We start from the raw sequence: 21,645 nt of genomic DNA, 5'->3' as shown, positions 1-21,645 counted from the left end.
TGACGGATGGTTGGCTGCAGCCCAGGAAGCACTTTCGCGCTGCGGCCTGCATCTCAGCCCCGCCCCACCGAGCGGGAAGGAGGGCTGTGAAGAATTCCCCGGCTCCCCTGCTAGCCTAAAAACAAGCCCACTTGTTCCAGTGCAATAAAACGAGTTGTAAAACAACTACCTTCTGTACTCAAGTACCAATCCATATGCAAAAGAACCTCCTCAGGATACAGTGAAGCCTCCCGCCATTAGCATTCCACACCCTGGGAAACTCTCACAGGATGACTCAGCTCAACCCCACCCCTCCTGAGTAGATACAAATGACCTACATCTTTTCCACACTGTGACACTGAGAGATCTCTGTCTTTTGGTGCTACACCTCTGAAGATGCCAGCCACAGCTGCTGGCGAAACGTCAGGAACTACAATGCCAAGACCACAGCAATACAGCCCGGAAAACCCACAACAACCATCGTTCTCCGGCCGTGAAAGCCTTCAACAATACAACTACCTTCTGTGTCTCCGAGCCTGACTTCGTCCTCTGCCCCTCCCCCAACACTCCCGTCACATATCTCCACCTGCACATCGCCACAAATGTATCTGACAGACCCCGTTCTGCCTCCCCGCCCCCCTCCCCTCACAGTAACGTCAGGTAGAGGGTTGGGGCAGGGCATGTCAGCGGGGAGGGGGGAGCCACCGAGGGCGCTCGATCCCTGGTAGGGCGAGCAGCTGGCACCCGATAAGCCAGGGAGAGGGTGGCCGGGGGTGCTGCTGCAAGGGGGCGGGAGATGGCAGGGGAAACGGTCCGCTCACTGGAACCCTAGCCCCATCAGTGAAGAAACTAGGGTAGCGGCAGACGGATGCCGTATCCCAGACAGGAGGTCTCGTGCGCCTGGGGAGGGTCGCTCCCGTTGCAGCCGCAGCCGCAGCAACAAAGTCCCATGAGCGGCCGCCTCCCAGAGTGGGTCCAGCCCCTCAGGTGTCTGCGGCAGCCCCATTGGTCATTCCAACACCCTCCACCCCGCGGCGTCCCGCCTCGCATCCATCCTGCGGGGCAGTAGCGAGGCTCCCGCGCCAACATGGCGTGGTTGTTGGGAGGGGTGGGGTGTGTCCGAGGCTGCGCGTGGCTCCGCCCTGCCCAGCGGCTTCCCCCGACACTGGCCGCAATGTGGGCGGCAATCGAGAGGGAGCGGCTAGAGGTGCACGCCGCATGGGAGGCGAACAACCGCGGCGGGGAATTCATGGCCGCGGTACTGGAGGTGGGAGAGGGGCTCCGTGCCTCTCAAGCCCGTGCCGAAGCCCTACTCGGGCGGCTCGTCGCCATCCTCAACCCATCAGCCCCACCCGCTGCAGCAGGTCCACCCGCCCCAGAGGCACCCCTCCCTCAGGCCCAGTTGCGTGCGAGAGGCCGGGTCCGTGGACGGCCAAGGGTGTCCGGCCACTGGCCTCGCCGGTGAGCCCTGCTGCCGCCTTGCGGGGGGGGGGGGTGTTCTGCTGGACAGGCGGGGCCGCGGCCCAGGGTGTTATACAGCTGCTGGAGGCAATGGGGCCGGGGCCAGGGGGGCCAGGGGCAGCGGAGCAGGGCTTGGCCGCGTTACCTGGTCGCCACAGCCGGGAAGGCTGGGTGGAGGGGCAGCTGCTTCTGACCATGCACTCGCACAGGCACCGGACGGCGCAGGGGGCGAGCGGGGAGGGGGCTGGCGAGGCAGCACCCAGGCTATCAACAGGCTCCTGGCTGCCTGTCCTTCCAAATGGGCTCTCCCCAGCCCTGCCTCCCCATGGTCCCTCGACACCCTACCTCTCCTACACGCCTCCCCTTCCTCACATCTGCTGGGGGAGGTGGGATGGTATAATAATAAAGGCTGATTTCTGTGCAACGGGTGTCTGTGGTCTTTGCCTTGGGATGGGGACGGGGGCGGGTCCGCTGTGTCTGCCTCTTGGTGGCGGCCTCAGGCCAACCCTCCCCTTCGGCGCCACTTGGTGGCTGTTCCCTACTGCTGGGACTGGCTGCTGCCCTGGATTCCTCATGGCAGGGCGCCTGCCAGTCCCATGCCAACCTCTCTGGACGCGGCCGCCACGGACTTGGCGCTGCATTGGGCAAACGGGGGAGAGGTCCTCAGACCACGCCCACCCCTCTCCTTCCCGACTGCGAGCCCTGCCCAACGCACGAGCCGAGGTGGTCTGCCGGCATGGGTGCAGTTTGCCTGCTGCTCTGGGGCCTGGCTGGGATCGTGCGCTGCCCATAGGCTGCGCCTTTCCTGGCCCCTCCCCCTGCCGCTTGTCAGGAACAGCGCCCTTTGGCTGCGCCTGGCGGCGGCCGTGCATCACACCCACCCACAACGCTTTCTTGTTCTCCCAATTTGCATCTCTGCGCTGCTGCCAGGGCTGGCGCCGCTGCACTTTGCTGGCACAGGATACGGCCTGGCGGCGCCACTGCTCTGCTTATGCAGGCACGCCGGCGTTGGGGCCGGCCATAGGATTGCGCAGTAAGTCTCTGATGAGCAATAACAGTACAGAAAAAGACCCACAGGGAATCACATTTCCATTGAGAAAGCATAAAGCCTTGAGGATGAACTCCAAGAATTGTAACACAGTTGCTATGCAGCTACCTAAGACTTGAAACATGACATTTTTCTTGGGGTCAGTGATATGGGACAGGAAATTTTCCAAATAAGAAAATATTTTTCCATCGAAAAATTTTCATCCCACATATGCAAATATAGTCTGTGTATCTACAACTGCCAGGGCTTCAAGTGTAGTATCAGTCTGGGCTGTTGTGCTGCATATCAATCACGCCAGATGGGCTAAATGTGGGGTATGAATCATGGACAAACTCCAGTGCTTCTATATGGTCTGCACTTCTTTTGCTAACATGATTTAAATTAATTATGTAAATTTGAATTAGAAAGTTTTCCAGAAACTTTCTAATTCAAATTTTCCATTGCTTGAAGTATTTTAAAGTCAGAAAGGAACAAAAGAAGAGAATCAATAACAGAAACTGTAATCCACTTGCAAATTATCTAATGCATTCTGAAATATTTGTCAGGAAAAGAAGGGATAATGAAGTACAGGCTTTATGTCTAGACAGAAGGAATGAAAAAGATGTCAGATTAAGCTTTTGTCTCTATAATAGAAATAAATCTGACTCATACTGCATGAAATTCAACTCTTCTATTATCAAGTCCCTACACAAAACTGCTAATTACTTTTAATTTAGTTTGTGGCTTTAATCGATTTAACTTTTTTCCCCATATAAGTTAACATGCTCTCTTGAAAACTGAACTAAACTAAGTTTAGGTCTCCTACCATCATAGGCAGGGATCCTCCACATTTTTCATCCTGAAGGCAACTTTGGAAGTCTGAAATAGGGTGGTGAAGCCAATCACAAAATGGCTACCACACTGTCAGGGAGCGAGTTAATACTCAGGCAGAAACTCTGTTTAACAGGACACCTTTCAAAGTGAACGTATTTTTAAATTTTTTTACATATACACCACTTACCTTAGTGATCCATTTACCCTGACAATCCTTGTGTTGTGGTGGCAGCTGCTGCCCAAGCAACATTTTTTTAAAATCTGCATAGTCAATCAAATGTTTAATTGCCATTCAGAAGCCCAGCTGGTCAAAACCCCGATCCAGCCCCATCTACTTTCTAAATCACTGGGCAGACACCAAGAAAGGTATCAGTGGGTGCCATGGAGCCCACAGGCACCACATTGCGGAGCAATGATCTTAGGGTAATTATGCCAAGCCAAAAACATGAGTCTCCCAAGTCCAGCTAAAATAAATTTGATGATAATTATCCATGGGTTTAAAATGGAACTAAACTGATGAGAATGCTGAATATTTCCTTTTCAAAACAAAAACAATATAGCACTGCATTGGATACAACACTTTACTGGATTTCTGCTTGTTTTCAAATTTCTGCTATTGAATGTCTCAGCCAATGTTCTTATTGACTTATACTATGTAAACTCTTGAGTCTCAGCAAGAAAGGTGGACTATAAATAATGTAAATAAATAAATGCATGCATGCATGTACACACGCACAGAGAGCCAATCAACTCTCAAGCCTATTTTAGCTCATGAAACTAGTATTATTATTTGGATCCCTATATCAGGTTGTTGGTCTCCATTATTTATATAGCATAACGATAAAATGTCAAAGTTAATTTTGGAAGTTGAAGATCAAACTTACCAAACTGATTGGATGTGTTTTCAATTTTGTCCATGGTATCTGCAAGATAACACAAGTATTATTCTAAAACTATATCCCCCAAAAGGAACAAAATAAGCAGTAGTCACACACATGTTTAGAAGAAGTGTGAGGCAAATGACATTTCATATCACATGCACCAGCTATCGAGAACACATCTCATGCTCTTAGAACAAAATTACTGGTTCCTATTTGTTTGGGGTTCAATTTTAAGTTCCAGTCCTTGTGGCCTGGAAACAGGTTATCTAGACAAATGTCTTCCATTCTTGCTCATCCTCTTTGATCATCATCATCCTAGCTCCTGGTCAGTCTGCCCCCACTTCTTTGAAAGGAAGCGAGCAACAAAGTACAGAGCCAACTCAGCTGTGGCATTCCAACTCTAGAATGCCTTCCTCTTGGTGAAGCCTGATTTGTTACCTTTTCTGCACTGGGTAAAGACTTATTTATTTTCCCAGGCAGTCATTTCCTTCTAATTGCAGCCTTCAACACAATCTAGATTGAACAAATTATCATTTTTAGATTTTAACAAATATTTTGAATCTTTACAGACAATAGGGAGAGCAAATTAGTACTCATTCCTGCTTTAGTATAATCACTTACTCTAATAGATGCTTTATTGCAAAAAACTTTATTGATGGCAAGCCATGTGGGAAGATCCAGCATATTCTGAAGCACTTCTTCATCAAGCTCTAAATTGGTTAGCTGGCCTTCACCTTTAAGGGTGCTCAAGTTGATTTTGTCAGGTGACAGATTTTTGGTGAACCTAAAGAAAATATATATTAACATTGCAGTTACTTCACCATTAAGCAGATATCCTACTGATAATTAATGTAAGCATGTAAAATAAGTCTTTAAGAAATCATAGTTCAAAGATCTTTTTTCCCTTGGAAAGGCAGCTTTGAAACATGTCTGCACAAACAATGTCCATGCAAATGTAGAGGCAAAGGCTGCCTTTTTTGTAACGCTGTCAAGTCACAACGGATTTATGGTGACCCTGTACGGCTTTCAAGGCAAGAGACATTCAGAGGTGGTTTGACATTGCCTGCCTCTGCATAGCACCCCCAGACTTCCTTGGTGCCTCCCTGCCCGCAGGCAAGTACTAACCAATGCTGACCCTGCTTAGTTTCCAAGAACTGACAAGATCAGGCTAGCTTGAGCTATCCAGGTCAAAGCAAAGAGTGTCGTGAGTTGAATTCTTCCCCCCCCCCCTATCTCTTGCCTGCAATAGCTATCTGCAGTTCACATCTGAGTGCAATTCTACTTAGGGATGTGCAGTTCAGTTTGGAATTCAGATCAAAATACCAAATTCAGTCTGTGTGTGCATTACATGCCATCAAGTTACTTCTGACCTATGGTGACCCTATGAAGGAAAGACCTCCAAAACGTCCTGTCATTAACAGACTTGCTCAGATCCTGCAAACTGGAGGACGTGGCTTCTTTTATTGGGTCAAGCCATCTTGTTTTAGGTCTTCTTCTTTTCCTACTGCCTTCTACTTTTCCTAGCACTATTGACTTTTCCAGAGAATCATGTCTTCTCATGATGCGGCCAAAGTATGATAGCCTTAATCTTGTCATTTTAGCTTCTAAGGAGAATTCAGGCTTGATTTGATCTAGTACCCAGTTGTCTTTTTGGCTGTCCATGGTATCCGTAAAACTCTCCTCCAGCACCACATTTCAACTGAATCAATTTTCTTCCTGTCAGCTTTCTTCACTGTCCAACTTTCACATCCATACACTGTAATAGGGAATACCATAGTTTGGATTATCTTGATCTTGGTTCCCAGAGAGAGACATTTTTATCCTTAAGGATCTTTTCTAGCTCCCTCACAACTGCTCTTCCAAGTCTCAATCTGCTTCTGATTTCTTCACTGTAGTCTCTCTTTTGGTTGATGATTGAGCCAAGGAATGGAAAATCTTGAACAATTTAAATGTCTTCATTGTCAACTTTAAAATTGTGTAATTCCTCAGTAGTCATTACTTTTGTCTTCTTGATGTTCAGATGTAATCCTGCTTTCTCCTTTAACCTTCATCAGTAGTTGTTTCAAGTCTTTACTATTTTCTGCTGGTAACATGGTGTCATCTGCATATCTCAAATTGTTAATATTCCTTCCACAAATTTTCATTCCACCTTCTTCTAGATCTAATTCAGCTTTCCTTGTGATATACTCTGCATAGAGGTTGAACAGATAGAGAGATAATATACACCCCTTGCCAACTGGAAACCATTCTGTTTCCCCATATTCTGTCCTGACAGTAGCCTCTTGTTCAGAGTACAAGTTGCATATCAAAACAATGAGATGTTGTGGCACCCCCATTTCTTTTAACACTCTCCATAGCTTTTCATGATCCTCACAGTCAAAAGATTTGCTGTAATCTATAATAGGCTGATTTGTTAAAATCCAGATATTCGGGGGGGGGGAGCAGGAATCCTGAATTTTTACCAAATTTTGAATAAAAATTTGGTAAAATTTGGCCATTGTTTTCTATGGGGAAATCACTCAGGGGGTTATCAGGTGGGCTGGGGCAGTCATTTTTAAACCAAACTTTTCCAGATTTGGAGGTAACCTACTTCTGACTGTCCTCTAACTACCCCCAAGATTAATGAAGATTGGACCCCAAGGGTCAATTCTATGTCTCCTGAACAAGGTTCCCCCAGCCACTTCATTGCTTCTTACGGGAAAATAGGAGAGCAACATCTAAAAGTATCTGTCTTTGCAAGTATACTATTGATAAAAATTATATAATAACTTTAAATAAAAATTTTAGGGAGACTATCAAAGAACAGTAAAAGTTGGGTTTTACCAAAGCAGAGAAACAGTTACTCTCTAGCCCATGTGATCTTCCCAAGTTGCTTGGCCTTATCATGCCCTGTCGTTGGTTTCATCAGTGTAACCATCAGGTTGTGGCAGCTCAAAGAAACAATTCCACAGACTCTTCTATGAGGACAGCTAAAAAAGTCTTTAGAGGTATCAATGCAGGTCCATCGTTTTCAAGCCAATGCAACAGACACTGGAACATGCAAAGTGAAAATTCACCATGACCAAGTAACACAAGTACTATGCTGCCCTTTTCAATAAAACAATAAGGATAAAATTTTATGCTGAAGAAACAGGCTTTACAAGCCCTCAATAGGATACCTTTCAGCAATTCAAGTATATAAGATCCAATTTATACACTCAGCAGAATTGAATAAAATATTTCCTTGGCTGTACCACTGTATGGGAGTATGGAAAGAAGTAGTTGTGTGTTTGAATTAGGGCTGCCAGGTCCCCAGATGGGGGCAGGGGATCCCCTGCTGCTAGCCACTGCCCCTCCGCCACCACTCACCTGGTCAGCGGGGGGGGGGGTCCAAACTGCAGCACAGCAGCATGCCCGCCACTGGATGCAATGATGTCACTCCTGGAAGTGACATTATTATTCCCTGCTGAAAGTGTGCGCACACAAGAAGAAACTCAAGGAAAGTGCCAGGCTCCCCTCACCCCCAGGAGGGTAAGGGTACCTGGCAACCCAAGTATGAATATCCTTCTACACAGGGAAAAAAGAAGCATGCTGGACAGAGGGATAGGCAGATTTCTGGTAAAGAAACAACTTGTGCCGCTCATATTAAGGCATCTTGTTAATCAGAGCTTCTGTCTGAAATGTTGACTAGTTACTATTAGATTTATGCATAATTACTCCCTCACATTTTGGGGTTGGCTTCACATCCTGTGGCAGCCATTTTTTGGTTGCACCCATCATCCTGTATCAGAATTCCAAAGTGCCAGCAGGTTTCAAAGGTTGGGGATCCTTGGTGTAAAGACTGAATGCAGAACTAGGAAGTAGCTATTTATTTAATTAGAAGATTTCTATCCCTCTTTTTCCTAGTGGGGCTATAACGCAAGTTTCAAAGGGTAAACAAGGACAAAACAAAAATAGGCAGTGAATAAATGCAAAGAACCAAACAGGCATAAGAGGAAAGCCGATTAACGTTCTTGAAGTACAGATCCTGTCAAATCTCATTATATGGCCAAGGTCTTATAGAAAATAGCAATTTAGTCTCAACTAAACAAAGATGCGTGAAGCACTGTTTTTAAGCAATTCTAGTGAAACTAAAAGAATATATACAAGGACAGATTAATAATCTCATAGATCAATACTTAAAAGTATTTAAAGTCAATCGGATTAATCTGCTGAATACTAGAATTTAAAGAATAATTCACACAAGGCTTTTAATGGAATATTCCAACCAAAGAAAATAAGTTCACCCTGACCCAAATTTCTAAGCAGCAGTTCTAGCCAAGTGAGTAATGCAAATACGGTAAACCATAACTGTTCATGCCAGAAATGTTATATACGCATTTTTAAAGATTATGAATATTATGCAATCTTGCTAATAATGCTGTTACAATCTGATAAACTAAATACTGATTAGCAGCACCACTCATGAGGAACAAAATGAGTTTCAGGTTGTATTCATCATGTATGCAAGTCCGGACTAAGGGCCACTTGAACATATATGTTTTGCTCTGTCTTAGCTTCCTTACTGCTGCACTGTCCTGCTCCTGTTCTGATGTGATCTTTCCCCTACTGGTTTGGTGTAAACTTTCAGGGAAAGACAGCATTTAAAGCGCCTTTGCACACTGTATTAAAGGGAAAGCGCATTTTTTGCAGCTCCCAACGGGACAATTGGGTGTAGCACTGAAAAAGACCTCCAATGAAATATTTTCTCTTTTTGAGTGAGAAAATGCTCGTCTTTAAAAGCATTTCATTCATTTCAATGTACAGCATGAAAAAAGTCTGAAGACTTTCTCACTTCTTCCAATGAAAATATTGAGAAATTTGGAGAGCACTGAAAAAAACTCTTATACAACAGATACATACAATATTTAAGATATTTTTGTTTCCATGGAAATAATTCTGGCTACAATTAATATGCTATGTGTTTAATAATGTATTGTTATGTTATTAGGGTTGCCAGATCCAGATTAGAAAATTCCTGAAGATTTGGGGGGGAGGGGGTGGAACCTGAGGACAGCAGGGTTTGGGGAGGGGAGCAACAAGCAGAGTATAATGCCACAGAGTCCACCCTGCAAAGCAGGCAATTTCTCCAGGGAAACTGATTTCTGTTGTCTGAAGATCAGTTGTAATTCCAGGAGATTGCCAGCCACCACCTGGAGATTGGCAACCCTCTTACTATGGAGGCAATTAAAAAACTACTCCTGCATATGAAAAGAGAGGTGACTGCATCTTTGTGCAAGGTCTGCTTCAGTACATTGTTGCATGTAGAAATAGGTTTTAAGCAGGACTACCAGGTCCCCCTCCAAGTCCAAACTGGGGCGGGGGGAGAGAACAGGTACTCACTTGCACGAGCATCCCCCAAGGATGATGTCATTTCCAGTGCAACCCAGAAGCAACAGGTCATGCCTGGGGCCAAGTCTTTAAAAATTGGCCCTGACACGACACATTGTTTCTGAGTTGTCCTGGGAATGTCATAATCTCTGGCAAGGGCATGTGTGTGCTTCCCTCCTTTCTAGATGCCTTTTCTCCTGTTGCTAGGTAAGCAGCGGGGGCAGTGGCTACGGGATTCCCCACCACTGAAGGAGACCTGGCAGCGCTGGTTCTAAGTGGCATAAAATGGCATACTACATATGCTGCTATGACAGGATTAGTGCCTTCTATTTGCTTAGCACCTTCTATTGTCTAGCACATAAGGAGATTTAACTAAGATCAAATTTCATGGTAAGATAGTCTAGACTGAAAGTCAAGAATATCTAGAAGATAAAAGCATCACAGATCCTGTACATCGAAGTAAAGGTTTTGTGTTTTTTTGCTCAATGTCTACTGTATTGAAAAAAAGACAAAAGAGTTCAGAAAATATGTCAAAGGGGTAAATATAACAGCAGTTTATAAAATTATGCATGAGTTGAGAAGAATATTTTTCTCCCTCTCCCATAGTACTACAACTCACAGGCACCTAATAGAATTGATAGGTAGTAGCTTCAGGACAGAAGAAAATAGTTCTTCACTGAAACAGTAATTAACTAGCAAAATTCAATGCTACAAGATATAGAGAAGGCCACCAATTTAGTTGGCTTTACAAGGGGAACAGACAATTCATGAAAGATAGATCCATGATGTAGTGGCTAAAGTATCAGGCTAGGATCTGGGAGAACTCCATTCGAATCATCACTCTGCCATAGAAGTTTCCTGGATGGCCTTGGGCCAGTTACACACTCTCGGGTTAATCTACCTCACCGAGTTGTTAGGAGGATAAATGTCGGAGAGGAAAATGATGTAAGCTGCTTTGAGTCCCCATTGGGGAAAAAGAAGGGTATAAATAAATAAATAAATAAATAAATAAATAAATAAATAAATAAATAAATAAATAAATATACATGGGTATTAGACATGAAGACTAAATGGAACCTCCATGTTTAGTGACGGTAATTCTCTGAATACCAGTAAGGGGGGGGGGGCCTTTGGCCAATATGTCTTGCTTCCTTGGCTGTCCAGAGGCATGTGTCTGTCCACTCTGTGACACATGATTGAGACTAGAGAAAGCAATGTTCTCTTACTTAAGAACAGTATGGCTGTTATTGTGTTCTTGAATACACTGACACATAAAAATACAAGTATCAAAGGTACTTTAACTTCACTTTCTGATTTTGATCTCCCCCCTCCCCCCACCCAATCCAGGCAAATATGCAGTCACCTATGCCTCTTTCTGTGGTGGACTACAGCTAATAACAAGCCTACAAAATACAACTTTGTTTTTAAGAAGTACCACATTTTCAGCTCACACGCTTGCACATATATAAGATCTGTAAAGAATAAAGTTTAAAAAAAACCCTTAGATACAGCCATGCTGATCTAGAGATCCAGGAGCAGAGTAGAGGTCCCTGCCACCCCCCAGATAAACAGCAAGCTGAGAGGAGACTTACAGTGCAATCCTAAAGAACTCTATACCCTTTTTAAATGCACTGGAGCCAATAGCCCTTAGAAGGGTTAGCTCTGTTTAGGATTAGACTGTAGAGATACAACTCTAAGTCCACTGACTAGGGAATCCGGCTGAACCCAATGCAACTTGCTTCTGAGTGTACATGCTTAGGTTTACACTGCACTCAGCAGAGGAGAAAGGACATTGGTGCTTCAAAATCCCTGCACAGGAGGCATAACCCTAAGGGAACTCGGACTGCTCAACAGAAGTGAATACTTGTCATGGGCAGATCTGTATTCTTCATCTTTACAGCAATATTAGGATTACTGAAGTTCACTATATTTGATATCCCATCACAGAATTGCAGTAACTTGGAAAAGAGAACAGTTTATGGTTGACCCATGTCCCTGAAGTAGTGGATGATCAGTCTCTGTCCCCATCCCCACACCAAATGACCTTCACAATCCAGGTTATAACATGTCACAACAAATTGGTACACTGAATAAAGGTGCTCACTAAAATATGCTGTACCGCTGCTTACCAAGCTACTTTAAATACATCCATCAGTGCGGAGCAAGCTGGGCAGCCTTGTTATCAAAATGTTACTGAAAACAAGAGTCCTTTCCTCTCATATATAAAATAATCGATCAAGCTCTGGATAAACATTTTTAAAGAGAAGTTTCTATCTTAATTAAGCAGTTTATAATACTGAATCTCTCTATAGGGAATAGAAAAACTAGAATCCAGCTAACTTGATTCCAATATTCCATTCAAGAATCTATAAAATCGCAATGAACAGTATTTAAAATAAAGCAGGCATGAGCAGACACCAATGCTGTTAACATGTAATTCAGTGACAGTGTCTTTCCCTGTTACTATAAAGAACAGTTTATTCATTATAATGCAAAGTAACCAATAACAAGCACTGTTTTTTTTATTTTCATTATATTGACCAAAAGGAAAGAAATTAACTATCAGGCACTTAGCATAAAGCATTTCCAGAATCCAAACTGACTGCATCTTTAGACAGTATCTTAAAGTAAAAAAACTACAAGAATAATTCTGGTCAGCTATCAATGGCGGTCAAATACCTTTAAAACTACAGTAAAAGACAGAAATCATCCTACATCCCCAAGTATAGGGTTTTTTCCCCTTTTTAATTGAAACACTAACTCCATCACTGTAATCACTGTCCCTTAATTACTAAACATTTTGTTCCCTTATTCAATTACACTGGACCAGTGCAGATATAACATTACTGATCCTTCAGGTAAAAATCTAAAAGACTGAGGATATGCCATAGTCTCATATGCTTCCTCTTCCAAACTTCAAGCCATTGTTTCAATACTCACTTAGGAAGAAAACTATGGTTAACACAAAACCTGGTTTGGATTCAACAACAAACTATGGTTTGCTCAAAGAAGGGGAGCAGGGGTTAAAGTTCTCACTTTCCTGACTTTCTGCAAACTAAACTCAATTATTCAGGAAAGCTTTACATAGGTAATAGGGCTGTGCTGTGCGGAAATGGCTTACAGACATGTTTGTGATAAAGGGATTGTAGACTGCAATACATTGTCAATGTAGGTATGCTCTTACTAGTTAGTTTCCGCATCATGTTAAATTGCTTATATTTTATTTCAGCATTGTTTCTGCTAGAGATCCCAGGTCCCCCGGTACAGGCGAAGATCCTCCGCTCCTACCCTCTGCCATCAGTCACTGTCTGGCAAGGTGGAATGTGAGGAAACAGGCCTCCTGAGAATGCTCCTGGAGTGGCGCAACAATGTCACCTGGAAGTGACATCATCATGTCACCCTGGGAGCACTCCCGTGCTCCATCACAGCCTGATGTGAGTCCCAAACAAGCCAAATTGGGTTGGGGCACTCCCAGGTCCTGCATGATGAGGTCACTTCTTGGAAGTGATGTCATCACACCACCTGGGAACACATGCAAACACACCAAGAAAGATAAGTGCCGGGTCCCACCTTCCTGCCAGGAGGGTAAGGGTACCTAGCAATACTAGTTTCTGCTCTGTATTTAGATTTATGCTTGTGTTAATATTTCGGCTCTCCATATCCTATTGCATTGTTTATTGAGTGTCCCAGCCATCAATTATATTAATCCTGCACTGTGTAATCCCCTTTTAGTCTCAGTGAGAAAGATGGGCTATAAATAACATAAATAAAAGATGTGACACATTCAGTAATGTTTATACTTTCTATAATATGAAAAGCATGGCCCCTATTCAGATGATTCTGGAAGTTAAACATCAAATAATGAAGTCCACAATGAACGAAGTACATTTTAAATTCCATACTGAAACATATATTATTGCAGTTCAGATTGTTAAAATTAACATCAGTACTATACACATGCCTTGATCTGAATAGCCCAGACTAGACCAGTCTTGTCAGATCTTGGAAGCTAAGCAGGGTCGGTCTTGGTTACTAATTGCATAGGAGTCAACCAATCTTCATGCAACCAAGGAAGATCAGGCCCTCTTTGCAGAGGCAGGCAACGGGAAACCACCTCTCTTGCCTTAAAAATTCTAGCAGCGGTCCCCATAAGTCTGCTACAACTTTCTGGCACTTTCCACCATCACATGTATACCCATCAATGTTCCACAAAAAAGTCTCATTTATATCAGGGTGCAAGTTGAACATGCTTTGAAATAAAAACTCAACAAAATAAACATGCACATATGGGGTTATATTTCTCTGTACATTTAGTTAGCTAACAAAAAACATAAAGATGCATCAAAAATACACTATAACCTGCAATAATCTGAGATGCCACTATTCTAACCACAATCTTCATGCAAATATATAGAACATTACACCTGGCTTTGTGGAAATTGCTGAACATTTAGAAATAACATTGGAGTTATGAACAGAAGTTGGAACCCAATAAGAGATTTGTTTCAAACGATATCATACAATACTTTTTAAAAGTTGAAAATTACTTTTAATCTAATTACATCATGCTGAATAAAGCATATAGAAGGTTCTAAAAGATAAACCAAGACCTAAACACTAGTAAAACAAGTTTTATAATCTGATTTTTTTTACAAAAATGACAGCATAAAGTTCTCATTTCACCTTTATTGAATTAAAGAATTTAAACAACCCACTTCTACTGTATTTTAAAGAAACAAATTAAACAAACTTTCCCAAAGCCAAGTAAAGTTTTATATTAACACTGCAATCCTAAACAGACTTACTCTAGTCTAAGCCCATTTGATTTCAATGGACTTTAGCTGGAGTAACTCTTCTTAGAATCGCACTGTAAGAATATGGGGGAAGGGAATGGAAATTGATTCAAGGCCGAGATTGCTTCATTTTTATTACTCCAGCCTCTAGCAAGCATTCATACGTAACATAAAAACCATAAGCAGCCAGTTTGGGATGATACATATTTCACCAAAACTGGTGCGTGAGAATTGACCCTCTTCCATAAATGTGCTTTAACCTTATCTATTAAATATTATTAGTATCAGTTAGGGTATACTTTTTCAGCAGCCACCCTATTTTACAGAATATCCTCCCTAAAGTATTTATTAAGAAGGCTTCCTCTTGAGATTCTGCAAACTGTACAAGGTAACATTATTCAGGAGAACTTCTGAGTCTGCCACCTAATTTTTAATTACTTACGTTTTATGGATTTTAATTTTATATTGTTTTCATTATATTGTTTTCATTATCTTTGTAACTTGCCTTGGGTCTAGTTTCAGAGAAAGGCACACTAAAAATGTTCTAAATAAATAATCTAATGGTACAAAAGAATAGGTCAGTATTTGAACAAATACTGCCTCTAAATTATGGTATATTTTAAATACATTTCCCCTTTAACTCAGTTTATTAGTTTTATTTTATTTTATAGCAGTCCCCCAACCAATACTTCTCTTTTTTTAAAAAAGTAATTAGAAGAAACCACTTAGAGCTGCCTCGTAATTCTACATAAAATTTAAGTTGGTGTATGTAGCTATACATACCCAGAAACCAATGAGCAACAATTAACAAAATGAAAACAATATACAGGCCAAGCAGCACAAATCTGTTATCCTTGTACATGATCCCATAAGTAGTCCCCAAATTCTGGAAAAGCGGACTTAGCATTTTACATCTTGTTCTCGTTATTGTCAGCCTGTCATGCTACAGGCACAAGAGGCAAACCATGCTCAGTTCTGGTCTTCCTCCAGCTTCAAACTGCCTCAATTCTTGTCTTCCTCGCAACCGATCCTATCAGTCCTGGCTGGTGCCTTGGTTGACAGACTGAAGGAACATCCAGCAATGCAGTCCCCATTCATTTCAACGATACAGTCTTTAACGATACGGTCAAGTTCAAAAATACTTTGATTCATTTGGCCAATACAGCAACATGACATTCTGGCATACTGTGCAGACACCTCACTTGCCTGGCACGATGTACAACTTGCCAAGATTTTTTCTGGGTTTGTCATCTCTGTACAAAGCTGGCGTCTCTAGAACTGCCGAAGGAAACGATGTGCATCATGTGTGACATCAACTAAGCCGTCGCTCCTCCCACATACAACGTGTCAAGCACAATTTACAACCCACTCACACTCTCAAGATGCACACTGTTCAGTTGCCTTGCGGCTGCACGCTCAAAGCGGAGGGCCAGGCGAACTGCGCGGAGAACGGGACAGCTTCCCTGGTCCTCTACTGTGGCCGGGGAAGGGGAAATCCGAGATGGGGGAGACTACAACCCCTCCGCCCCAGTTGTCTTGTGCCCCATTTCATGTACGCTCTCCTTGACGCAAAACATTAAAGATACCGGTTTTGGCAGCCCGACGCTTCAAACAAAAAGAAAAGTCCCGTCACCCCACGCCCTAAATAGCTGCCAGTCCCCTCAAATGCTTTCCATCACTCATCTATTACCTCAAGGCTGGAGGAAAGATGCGCCAAGGCGGCGGATCGCTCGCCTCCCCCTCCCCCCAAAAGTCGGTCCAAGGAGCGCGGAGAAGAAAGAAAGGAACCCCGAAGACACTGACTCCTACCTACCCACCTTCCTTCCACTCTCTCCCTCCCCACGAAGGACGCCCCATGGCCCCCCTTCACCGACCTGGAAAGGTGCTTCAGAATCTGCTTTTTGATAATGCCCGCCATGGCCTGCGCTCGCCGGTCTCAGCTTCAGGGAAAGCAGAAGTACCTCAGCACCCAACCCATCCTGTCGCTTCCTGCTGTCGGATCCCAGGGAAGCTAGACGCCTCCGCTCGCCCTCACTTCAGCTCCACCGCCATCTTGATTGCGGTACAACCGGCTGACAGACTGAAGGCGGGAAGCGGGGTGGGGGAAAAGGGCGGTGCCAGGCGCAGAGAGCGCTGCCCGTTTGGCAAGAAGGAAGGTCGTGGGCAGAAGTGGCTCAGAGAAGTCAGGTGCAAACATTGTCTTGCCTGGAGACGGTGTCTGAGAGAGAGATTATCCCTTTGGCTGTAGATTGAGGACCCTGGAATCCATTCAGCAGGAACTTGGAAAGAAGAAAGGGGTCGGGGATTATAGCCTTGCTGTAGATGCTTCGCTTTGTCAGATTTACAGAGACGATTTCCTAATCTGGAATATATGGGCTACGTTGAGGGAGACCAACACTGCACATTTACATGTATCTGTCTCTTTACATGGTTGAACAGTAACCATCCGTGTCTGAAGAAGGGAGCTCTGACTCGTAAACTTACACCCTGAAAATCTTGTTGCTCTCTAAAGTGCCGCAGGACTCAAACCCTGCTCATCTCTTTCCTGTTTCTTGATACGTTCCGGGAGTCGGCTGAGATTGTGAAAAATGTGGAGGATTACAAACCCCGTTTCCGGCCAAGGCAGATGAGTTGCTCCAGGCTTCTTGTGTTATCTACAGTCCTGCAACGTTTATTCTGACATAAACTTTACTGAGTCAGACCTCACTTCATCAAATGTTTGGAAATTAAACAGAAGCCAAGCGGCACCTAACAACATTTATTCCAGCATTAATATGCGTTTGATTAAATGAGCCAGCTCTTAGGAAAGCTTGTGCTGAAGTAAATTTTGTTGGTCTTTAAGGTGCTTCTTTGGACTCCTAATTAGTGTTGGTACAACGACTAACAGGTGGTACTCCTTTGGATACATTGAAATAATGAAGGGAACCCCCATTAACTATCTTGTAATCGTTACCATGGGGGGGGGGGGTTACAATACTCTGGAACTGCCAGCAACATTCCTGCAGAATTTACACTTTTCTAAAAGCAAGAACTCACCTTACAAAAGAAAAGCACTTTCTCCTTCCCTGGCCAAATTCAGAACTATAAAACTTTCATCAGTCTCCATCCAAAGTAGAAAGGATGTCTCACAGAGTCCTGCAGGAAGTCATCTTCTTGTGTCAAAGTCCATCATGGCTGAAATGCTCTGCACAATTTATTGGGAATAAGAATCATTACATCTGAGTAAGATAGCAAACAAAAAGCACTATATTCAAAAAGTGTGCTTGCAGCAGTCTATAATCCACTTGGATTATAATTTACCAGATGTTTGTGTATGAATGTAAATCTTGTGGCCCTTTTATTAAGATGATAGCTATGCCCAGGGTCCAAAGAACTATATTGGGCATAGCCAATGGAATTTCAGTCTCCTTTTAAACAACAGGTCCCTGTGCGGAAACTCCTGTTTACAAAGCCCCTCAGTTTCAAAGTGTATGCCATAAGGCAATGGCAAACAAAAGCTGCTTTTAGAAATACAGCAAAGACCCTTTAGGCAGTTGCATGGTTCTGTGGAGCCAGCCAATATCTTTAATATGATAGAATTTAGAGTTCTATTGCATCATGTATACCATAATGCCCTGCATTCGCATAGGAAGCCTCAAACATCTGAAGAAGAAAACTGTTGACAGTTTGCTGACCTTCAAGAAAGGCTTAGTGAAGTTTCATTAAGATACCAACACAAAGCAGATGGACAGGATTGGTTTAACCCCAAATTACTTTGCATTTCAGTGGTTTTTATTTAAAGTTGCAGAGTATGAACGTTCCAGATGCCCAGGTCTCTTATATGAATGCTGTCAGTTTGTTAAAAATTCTTGTAGAATTTAAATTCAGGTTTACCTTAATTCAACAGGCCATTAGACTAAGTAGCAGAATAAAATAAAATATAAAAAATCAGAACTAGTCAAACTGAAAAAACAACACTTTCCCCCAAATCAAGTCATCATAAAGAGATTTATGGATAACTAGTGGCTAACTTGTTAAAAACATGTTTTACACTGCAATCCTAAAAAGAGTTAGTCCAGCCTAAGCCCACTGAAATCAATGGGCTTGATGGAAAACAATGGGCTTAGACTGGAGTAATTCAGTTGCAAAAACTGTACTCAGGGAGGGAGCCATCAGAATGAAGATATTTAGATCTGATTCTAAACACCGTTATGGTGATTTAAATTCCAAGTGAATAAGATGGAAAGTTCTGACTCACTAAAGCTTATACAATAATAAGGTGCTACTAGGCTAAATTGCTTAAAGCTTTAGACAACTCAGATTGCTTACTCTATAAGAACAGTGGGCATTAAGTTGTCCTGAAGGGTGGTATATAAATCGAATGTTATTATTATTATTATAAATTCACGGGGTGGAGTGGAACTCAGGTGGGTCACAGCCCCACCTGCTGAATCATCAGCCCATATAGAGCTAACCCCCTGCTTTTTCGAAGGACCTGCTGTAGAGCATGGGCATAGAAAGCAACGGTTTCTTACTGCCTTCTTTTCATATGTATGCTGACGGAAACAGCAGAATTCTGGGGGTTTTTTTTAGCAGAGGCAAACGCATGATACATTCCTTTGAGAGCTCGTCCTTGCCTTTTCTGGCACAGCCTCGTCTGGCCGCTTCCATCAGTCAGTTCTCAAACATAAGTTTTTGGCATGGAGCCCACAGAGATAGTTTCAGGTCTGCAGTAGAAGAGCAAGATTCGAATCAAGTAGCAGCTTAAAAACTAGTTGGTCTTTAAGGTGCTCCTGGACCCGATCTTGCTCTCCCCGTGAAAGCTCACCTTGCCACAGACGCATGCGCCTGAAGAGCCAATGTTCAGGGGACAGGGTAAAAGCCGGAACGAGACGGAACAGGCCGGAATGGGCACTAAAGAAATGCCAGTGCCACAAAAAAGAGGGAGATGTGTTAGAGATACTCCAGAACAATATTTTAGAAATGAAAACTCTGGACTGGCACCTTTTAATTAACCCGTTCCATGCCAAAAAGCTCCCGGAACAGCACAAAACAGCCCGGAACGGGCACTAAAGAAAGGCCAGTGCCACAAAAAACAGTGGGATGTGTTAGAGACACTCCAGAACAATATTTTAGAAATGAAAACTCTGGACTGCCCCACTTCTATTAACCCGTTCCATGCCAAAAAGCTCCCGGAACAGCACAAAACAGCCCGGAACGGGCACTAAAGAAAGGCCAATGCCACAAAAAACAGTGGGATGTGTTAGAGACACTCCAGAACAATATTTTAGAAATGAAAACTCGGGACTGCCCCGCTTTTATTAACCCGTTCCATGCCAAAAAGCTCCCTGAACAGCACAAAACAGCCCGGAACGGGCACTAAAGAAAGGCCAGTGCCACAAAAAACAGTGGGATGTGTTAGAGACGCTCCAGAACAATATTTTAGAAATGAAAACTCTGGACTGCCCCGCTTTTATTAACCCGTTCCATGCCAAAAAGCTCCCGGAACAGCACAAAACAGCCCGGAATGGGCACTAAAGAAAGGCCAGTGCCACAAAAAAGAGGGAGAGGTGTTAGAGACACTCCAGAACAATATTTTAGAAATGAAAACTGTGGACTGCCCCGCTTTTATTAACCCATTCCATGCCAAAAAGCTCCTGGAACAGCACAAAACAGCCCGGAACGGGCACTAAAGAAAGGCCAGTGCCACAAAAAACAGTGGGATGTGTTAGAGATACTCCAGAACAATATTTTAGAAATGAAAACTCTGGACTGGCACCCTTCAATTAACCCTTTCTATGCCAATATGCTCACGGAACAGCACAAAACAGCCCGGAACGGGCACTAAAGAAATGCCAGTGCTACAAAAAACAGTGGGATGTGTTAGAGATACTCCAGAACAATATTTTAGAAATGAAAACTCTGGACTGGCACCCTTCAATTAACCCTTTCTATGCCAATATGCTCACGGAACAGCACAAAACAGACTGCAGTTTTCTGCAGACTCGGGACTAAAAGCACACCCAGACCATGTTTTTCGCTTCCCTCCACCCCAACAATTATCTGTTGGTAGCCTGGGACTTAGCCTCAGGTGAAGAGGAGTTACCTGGCTGGATGTTCCAAGTAACAATAAAAAAATATGTCCTATTTTTTCAGTTATTTATTTGTTTATTTATTTGAAAAAAAAAATTAAGAGATGTCTGCTTAATGGATTCGTTTTCGTTTTCGCAGCCATGTCGGACGCTCCTCTCGGCAGGTCCGAGAGGAAGCGGCCGAGCAGCCTGGCCGGGTGGCTGATCTGCAAAGGTTAGCCCCCAGACTCTCAGGCAGGGAGTCTGAGTCCGGGACGCGGCGGGAAGAGCCCTCTGACAGATCGAGGCAGGGGGTAAATCGCCCGTTTGTCCCGATGGAGGCCGGCAGACGAGCGCGGCACCCAGTGTGCTGCCGGGCTATGGAAAACGGCAAGGAGCAGGATTAGGCGAAAGCCTGCAAGTAAGCGAATCCCTTCTGTTACTACAAGCGCATGCGAGGAGTGGTGGGGTCTGAAGGTTAGAAGACTCGGATTTTTCCCCCCTCATAGAGTCTCGGAAGATTGGCGGTTTCCCCCCCCCCCCTAAAATGGCAGCGAAAAAGCAGAGTCCTTCTCTTGGCAAGTCAGTTACGGCGGCCTTGCAGAGGGGCGAGACGCTTGAGGAACTGGTTAAAAGAGCGGTTATGGAAGCCATAAAACCCTTTGTTGACAAGCTGAATGAAACAGATCAAAGGGTGGGCTTAATTGAAAGCGATGTGAAAGCCATTAAAGAAGCAGCGGGGGGGGGGCAGAGAAGTCTGCCCGGGAAAGTGCGTCACTTACGAGAGCAACGAACAGGGAATTAAAGTTGGTGGAAAACCAGCTGATCGGACTGCAAGTGGAGCGAACACAAACCATTTTGCGTCTCCAGAATGTTAAAGAGGAGGAAAAAGAGGATTTATGGGATCTCGCCTCGGAACTTTTAGCGACACCCGCGAGGGCAACTAAAGAAGAAGTGAAAAGCGCCATTTTGGGAGTCCGTCGGGCATCTTCAAAATATGCAACGAAGCAGCAGCTGCCTCGCGAGATTGTTATCGAGTTTTCATCTAGGAGGGTCAGGGACAGTATCCTATATAATTCATACAATGCGGAATTGGACTTTCTGGGAAATAAAGTCAAGATATTGAAGGACGTTCCATTTTTAGTGCGGAAGAAAAGATTTAAGTACAAGATGTTGGCAGCTCTTTTGAGGGAACGGGATATAAAGTACAAATGGCTACTCCCGGAAGGAATCGGGTTTAGTTATAAAGATAAAGCTTACAAGATTAATTC

General features: G+C 43.7%; 1 protein-coding gene across 3 annotated transcripts in view; it reads right to left on the bottom strand.

The window, feature by feature from the left end:
- The window catches only part of BLTP3B (bridge-like lipid transfer protein family member 3B), a 70,577-nt gene extending 54,196 nt beyond the window's left edge, over positions 1-16,381 (bottom strand). For all 3 annotated transcript variants that reach the window (XR_008597632.1, XM_054988345.1, XM_054988347.1), the window contains exons 1-3: positions 16,199-16,381; positions 4,804-4,966; positions 4,186-4,224 (exon numbers count right to left, since the gene is read on the bottom strand). Coding sequence is in view for 2 of the 3 variants with exons in the window: in XM_054988345.1 (XP_054844320.1) it covers positions 4,186-4,224; positions 4,804-4,966; positions 16,199-16,242 (246 nt within the window). In the remaining variant the exon portion in view is untranslated. The remainder of the gene's footprint in view (positions 1-4,185; positions 4,225-4,803; positions 4,967-16,198) is intronic.
- Between the last annotated feature and the right edge of the window lie 5,264 nt (positions 16,382-21,645).

The sequence above is a fragment of the Eublepharis macularius genome, chromosome 9 (assembly GCF_028583425.1).
Source record: "Eublepharis macularius isolate TG4126 chromosome 9, MPM_Emac_v1.0, whole genome shotgun sequence".
NCBI classification, from domain to species: Eukaryota; Metazoa; Chordata; class Lepidosauria; order Squamata; family Eublepharidae; genus Eublepharis; species Eublepharis macularius.
Note: the sequence above shows the minus strand (reverse complement) of the source record. Positions and strands in the feature narration are given on the sequence as shown.